Source organism: Dipodomys ordii, unplaced genomic scaffold (assembly GCF_000151885.1).
Source record: "Dipodomys ordii isolate 6190 unplaced genomic scaffold, Dord_2.0 Scaffold103, whole genome shotgun sequence".
NCBI classification, from domain to species: Eukaryota; Metazoa; Chordata; class Mammalia; order Rodentia; family Heteromyidae; genus Dipodomys; species Dipodomys ordii.
Genome location: NW_012267319.1, coordinates 3,088,457 through 3,094,988, shown reverse-complemented (window position 1 = coordinate 3,094,988; position 6,532 = coordinate 3,088,457). Strand labels below are relative to the sequence as shown.

General features: G+C 65.2%; 1 protein-coding gene across 1 annotated transcript in view; it reads right to left on the bottom strand.

Annotated features, from left to right (window-relative positions):
• Aire (autoimmune regulator) overlaps positions 1-3,537 on the bottom strand; it is an 18,822-nt gene extending 15,285 nt beyond the window's left edge. Inside the window, exons 1-7 of the mRNA XM_013027362.1 lie at positions 3,391-3,537; positions 2,733-2,907; positions 2,393-2,551; positions 1,733-1,801; positions 1,044-1,157; positions 503-651; positions 281-358 (exon numbers count right to left, since the gene is read on the bottom strand). Of these exons, the coding sequence (XP_012882816.1) occupies positions 281-358; positions 503-651; positions 1,044-1,157; positions 1,733-1,801; positions 2,393-2,551; positions 2,733-2,907; positions 3,391-3,537 (891 nt within the window). The remainder of the gene's footprint in view (positions 1-280; positions 359-502; positions 652-1,043; positions 1,158-1,732; positions 1,802-2,392; positions 2,552-2,732; positions 2,908-3,390) is intronic.
• Between the last annotated feature and the right edge of the window lie 2,995 nt (positions 3,538-6,532).

The window sequence follows — 6,532 nt, the reverse complement described above, 5'->3', positions numbered from 1 at the left end:
GGAGGGGAAGGGGAGATGAGGAGGAAGAGGAGGAGGAAGGATGGGGGGATGGGAGGGGAAGGGGAGATGAAGAGGAGGAGGAAGGATGGGGGACGGGAGGGGGAGGGGAAGGGGAGATGAGGAGGAAGAGGAGGAGGGCAGGTGGAGGAAGAGGAGTCCACGGGTGGAGCCCAGGGCTCTGTGCTCCCAGCACCTAAGTGCGGGGACCAGGGGCAGCGGCCACATGAAGGCCCGAGAGGCGGTGGGGAAGGGCGGGCTTCTGTGTGAGCCGGGGCGCTACCTGGTGAAGATGGGGCTCGCTGGGCGGGGCTGAGAGCGCAGCGCCCCTGCCCTGCTGGTCTCTCTGCTCGCCTCCACCCTGCGAGGGAGGAGGAGCCTGCTGGAGGGGGCTGGGGGGTGGCCCCCGTGCATGATGACCAGTGACTGGTGCTTCTGGCCGCGCCCCGCCCCCCCGCGGGCTGCCAGGGAAGGGCACAGACCCCGCACCACGGGCAGTGCTTACGGGGGCAGTGCCCTGGGCACCCTTGGCTCGGCCTGGGGGCTTCAGGCCGCTGCCCCCACGAGCCTTGTTCCTCGCATGGCTGCCGGGATCTTCACACTTGCTGGGGGTGTAGAACTCTCCTCCCAGCTGGATGCACTTCTTGGAGCCCCCTGGGAAGATCACGCAGGTCCTCGGGCCCTGCCTTCCACAGGTCCCACCAGAACCTCTGACAGGACCCCGCCTAGAGATGGCACCTCTGCAGATGGGTTGGTGACAGTGGCGTCACACAGGGCAGATGGCCGGTGGAGGCCTGGAGAGCTGTAGCCTGTGACCCAGCGGCCCCCATCCACGTGGAGGGGGGACGCCACGCAGCACCCATCCACGTGGGGGGGACGGGGGACGCCACGCTGGGGGGGCAGGAGCTGCTGGCCTGGTAGAAGTCCCCCCTCCGGGGAAGGGCCCCATGTCTGCAAGCCGAGCAAGGGCAGCAGAGGCTGCAGCTGAAGTCCCCCTCCTCCCTCCCCCTTTCTCTCCCTCCCTCTCCCCCTCCCCACACTCCTACCTGACTCGAACACCTGCTGGATGAGGATCCCCTCCACGGCCCCACGGGCTCCCGAGATGTCCCCCGAGGACATGGCCACCGCTCTCTGGACTGAAGTGGACATGGCGTGGATGCCTGAGGAGGGGAGTCCCTGGGTGACAGCTGTCCGGCGGACAGGGAGGCAGGGAGGTAGCCGCAAGCCCAGCCTGGGCCAGAGTCCCCTCTTCCTTGGGATGGGGCGGGCTGTGGGGCCCAGATCACTGTGCACGGCCACCTCAGGCAAGTGCAGAGCCAGCCTGCAAGCATGTGCATGCACACATGCGAGTGTGCTCATCTGCAGGCCGCACACGTGTGCAGGTGTGCTGGTGTGCGTGCGGTGCCAGCAGAGCTGAGCTCTGTGACATCGCAGGACTCACTTGGGTGGCGTACAGTTCCCACACTGACTCAGGCCAGGCAGGATGGGGCAGACCAGAAGGGCACAGACCTCATCCAGTAAGGCTGGTCCGCACGGACTCTGAGACTGGACCGGCCCTGAGGTGTGGACGGAGGTGGGGAGGTCCCGCAGGGGCCGGGGAGTGGCTGATGAGAGTCCTGCTTTAATCTTTTCGGGTCTTTCATCTCATCTCTTCAGTTGAGGCTGAAGCGGGCCTCGTTCTCGAGACAGGCCTCCGTCCCTCCCCTCCTCCTCCCACCCCGTCACCCCTGCTCACCAGACCCCAGCAGCTGCGGCTCCAAGTTTCCCTCTGGCTTCTTGGGGGGCTTGGCTTTTGGCTGGGAACCTGAAGGAAGAGCCAGAGGCAGCCTGCTGGCCTCTCCCACCGGCCTCTCCCACTGGCCTCTCCCTCTGAGCTTCTCCCTCCGAGCCTCTCCCTCTGAGCCTCTCCTGCTGGATTCTCCCGCTGGCCTCTCCCACCGGCCTCTCCCACCAGCCTCTCCTGCTGGATTCTCCCACTGGCCTCTCCCGCCGAGCCTCTCCCACTGGCCTCTCCCTCTGAGCTTCTCCCTCCGAGCCTCTCCCTCTGAGCCTCTCCTGCCGGCCTCTCCTGCTGGCCTCTCCCACCAGCCTTTCCTGCTCAGCCTCTCCCAGCCGGGGAGGAACTGGGGGGCCCATGAGGGAGGGGCGGGGACTCCTTGACTCTGGGCACTGTTCTACTCCTCTGTAAGAAGGATACAGAAGCTGCCTGCCTGCCTGCCTTGCCCAGGAAAGCTCTGCCCTTGAGGTAGAAGGGCCCAAGAAATGGCCAGCCTGCCGGGTGTGTGGGTCTAGGACTGAGGGGCCCCTCCGGTGGGGGATGGCAGCAGGGAGGCCCCGGGGCTGTGGGGGCAGAGCTGCCCCAGGGACTGGCTCCTCCCCTCTCCCCTCCCCGTACCTGGGCTGGAGGTGCCCCTTGGGGTGGGGGCTGCGGGCGAGACAGCTCGCGGCTCCTCCGGGACCTTCCTCTTGGTGGGGGGTCGGGGAGGCAAGGCCGAGGCCTTGGGGCTGGTGGCGGGGGGCTTCCGGCCCCTCCTGGGCTGGCTGAGGTCCACATCTGCAGCTCGTAGAGAGGAGCTGTGTCTGTCCTCAGGCCCTCCCCTCAGGACCCCAGAACCAGCACCGTGGGGGGGCCTTTGCCCTCGGCCTGGGAGAGTCTGAGTCATGGGTCACCAGACCCCACCCCCATCTTTCCTCTCACACCACGGGGTCCCATGGCTGGGTCCCAGCGGGGTCACCTCTGGGAAAGCTGTCCAGGATAGGCTGCAGCCGGCTGTAGCGCTCTAGGTTGAAATCCTTGAAGAGAACCTTCCAGAAGTCGAGGACGGCCCCTCCATCCTGGGTCAGGAGCCAGGACAGAAGGGCATGGAAGGCCTGAGGGCAGCCCTCCTTCTCCTGCAGGCGAAGGGTCTCCTGCAGCAACAGGGTCCTTGTGGCTCCCCGACCGCACCCCTGCCGCCCCTCAGGCCCCAGGCCCAGGGCTGCAGAGACCCAGCCCCCCTTCCCTCCCCAGGCCCCAGGCCCAGGGCTGCAGAGACCCAGCCCCCCCCTCCCCATGCCCTCCTCAGGCCCCAGGCCTGGGGCTGCGGAGACCCAGCCCCCCGTTTCCCCCTCAGACCCCAGAACCAGGGCTGCGGAGACCCAGCCCCCCCGTGCCCTCCTGGGCTCATGGCATGGCATGCCAGGGTATCAAGCTGAGCAAGCAGGAGATGTGCCTAGAACCTGGCCCAGGGTGTCCCCTGGGGACCTGGGGCTGGGCAGTGGGCTCATCTGGAACTTTCTTCAGGAACAGGTCCCTGGCTCTGGATGGAGGAGTGGAGACCTGGAAGAGCCAGGCACTTGCAGCTCGCTCTGGGGCCCGGCCTCTGCTGTGGGGCGGGGGGGGAGGGGGCGCACCTGGAACTTGTTCTCGGGAACCACACCGTGGTCAGCCAGTGCGTGCAGCAGCGGGAAGGCGCTGTCCACAGCCACGGCGATCTCGGTGCGGTGCAGCCGCAGGAGGTGGCGCAGGGCATCCCCAACGGCTCTGGCCTCGCCAGCCATCGACTGGAGGTCAGGCCCTGCGGGCCTCCGTGCCCCACGGGCCTCTCCCAGCCCCGGCCTGCCGCAGTCGCGGGATCTCACGGCTCTGCGGAGTGTCTGGCAGCGTCTCGGGGTGTCACGGGCCCTGCGGGGTGTCTGAAGGCAGTCTCGGGGTGTCAAGGGCCCTGTGGGGTGTCTGGTGGCAGTCACAGGATCTCACGGCCCTGCGGGGTGTCTGGCGGCGTCTCAGGGTGTCATAGGCCATGCGGGGTGTCTGGCGGCGTCTCGGGGTGCCACGGGCCCTGCGGGGTGTCTGAAGGCAGTCTCAGGGTCCCACAGGCCTTGTGGGGTGTCTGCTGCAGTCTTGGGGTCTCACGGCCCTGCGAGGTGTCTGGCGGTCATCCTGGTGGAGCAGCATGCACACAGCGAGCCCCGGCAGGCAGCGCTGTTATACCACCCCAGCTGGGAAAGAGCAAAGGCCCCGGGCCAGGAGCCAATGCGGTGGCTTCTTCAGGACAGGAGTGAGGACAGCGTTGTGGCCCAGCACAGAGACGGTGCCCCCCCTCCCCCCCCCCCGCCAGCAGCTGGTCTTCTTCTCTTCCGCACCAAGCTGCAGGGGGGAGGGGGAGAATGGGGTTGGACTTTCCCTCCTGCTCTCCTTGTTCCTGGGTCAAAAGCACATGGAGGAGCTGCCACCTCTGAGCGACCACAGTAAGGAATCTACCCCAGGGGAAAACTGGGGCGGCCCCGCTGGGAGCCCCCTGGGAGCCCCCCACGCAGCCCGGAGGGCCCCCCACCCCCGTCGGACCCGGGGCCGTAGGCACAGTGTGGTGGAGGGCTCCAGTCTGACACGTGGAGAGTGCTGGCAGCAGCCCTGCAGGGCCCAGGCCCAGACGCCCCGGGCCTCACCCTCCCTGGCTGTGCAATGCCCAGAAAACCCCTCTCCCTCACCTCCCCAAGGTGAGCATGTAACAGGACCCCCGGCCAAGCGTAATAGAAAATGAAGCCACGAGAAGATGACGGACCGGGGCTCTCAGACCCCTTCCTCATTCCCACCGCAACCCGGGCACCTCTGGGCAAAGGTGCTAGGGGGAGCCGGACATTGGTGATCACGCCTGTCACCCAAGCTACTCAGGAGGCTAAGATCTGAGGATCGCAGTTTGAAGCCAGTCCAGGCAGGAAGGTCCAGGAGACTCTGATCCCCAATGAACCCCCGACAGAGTGGAGCTGTGGCTCATGTAGCAAAGCTCTAGCCTTAAACAAAGCAGCTCAGGACAGCGTCCAAGCACTGCGTTCAAGCCTGGAGGAAAGTGCTAAGGAGGCATCCGGTTCTCAAGGACGGTGGCTGCGGAGGGACACCAGGGCCTGGGGTCTGTAGGCGTAGGGAGGCCAGGCTGGACGGGAGGCAGTTTGGTGAGGGGCATCGCCAAAGCTTCCCAAATGGTGGGCTGTGCGCTGAGCAGTGAGCAAGGCGAGCAGGCCCGGGCCCTCCTAGCCCCTCCTCTGCCCACAGGCCCCCAAGGGCTCACGCCAGAGCAGGGCTCAGGGGCCAGAACCAGAGGCCGTGGCCAGGGAAGTCGGGCCCAGGACTGGTGCCGGTCCCTCAGCAGCCATGTTGTGCTTAGCACTCTTGGCTGGGAGGCCATGGACGCTGGCCTCCCGCTGACTCACAGTCACGGGGAAGGCTTGGCGACCCGGAGATGACCTGCCTCACCGGACCCCTACCCGCCGGGCCCCCTGTCGCCTCCCGTGGGCTGTGTCTGCTGCAGAAGCATGAGCACACGCTCCGGCCACCCAAGCCCAGCACCCGGCGTGGCTCCCGCAGCTCCCGTGGACGGGCGGACCGGGGTCTCTGGAGCACAGAGAGCGCTCCGGATCCCCCGAGAAGACCCTCAGCGGTCTCCAGAGCTGGCCCATCACGGCCTCATGATGTGATCTTGATGACCAGAGCGTGTGGCACGCAGCTGGTCCCTGTCTTTGGGTCACAGCCTGCAGCCTAGGGGGTTCGTTCACTGGTGAGGACAAAGCAACAGACAAAGGGGCATTAAAAATCACCACACACACGTGCACACATGCACACACATGCGCACGCGCGTGCACACACATACATGTGCACACACATGCACACACAGACACGCACACACGCAAACATGCACACAGGCACACATGCACATGCACACACGCGCACACACATGCACGCACACACATGCGCGCACACACTCGACCAAGACTTACACTTTGCTTTTGAATAACCGCAGGCAGCTGTCCCGGGCCTCTGGCAGCTCCAGCCCTCCCACCCCGTAGAATTTCGGACTTTCCAGCCCCGCGCTGCGGGGGTTTCCGGCAGGTGATCCACTCAGTCCCTGAGGGGGCCGCTCTGGCAACCCCGTCTCCTGCCGGGCCCGTCCTGCGGTGACCACAGCCCGGGCCCCAGCGCGCCCACCTCTCTTGACGCGCTGAGGGGCAGAGAGCAAAGGCAGCTGCGGCTCAGCTGAGGCTCCAGGCCCCGCTGTGTGGAGAGGAAATGGGCAGAAAACACCAAAACACCCTCGGCGCCTGGCCGACCACGCTAGCCGGGCTGGAAGTTTTGACCTTTTCCTGGTTATTATGAAAGGTGATGCACGGTGGGTCCCCGCTTCGTGAGTCAGGCAGAGGGGACACTCGGCGCTCGCTCTCGCGTAGGCTTTCCCTCCCATCCCACTCACAAGTGCCAGCGTCCATGTTCAACCTAGTGTCCAGTGAGCGCTGCTGCTGCATCTGTTCAGCGTTGGTCCCTCCTCTTCTGTCCTCCCTTCACACTCCCAAAGACAGATGAACGAACAAACAGGACAAAAAGAGTTTAAGAAAACATGAACAGCAAGAAAAGAGAAAACGTCTGTTTTCGTTTCCTTAAACATGACTTTGTATGATCAGATGCAGATAGCGTTGTGTCTTTCTTGTGTGTGTGTCTAGAGTCCTGTACAACGTACCATGTCCTGGTGTATTTTAGATCTCGCTTCTACAGATGAGAGAAAAC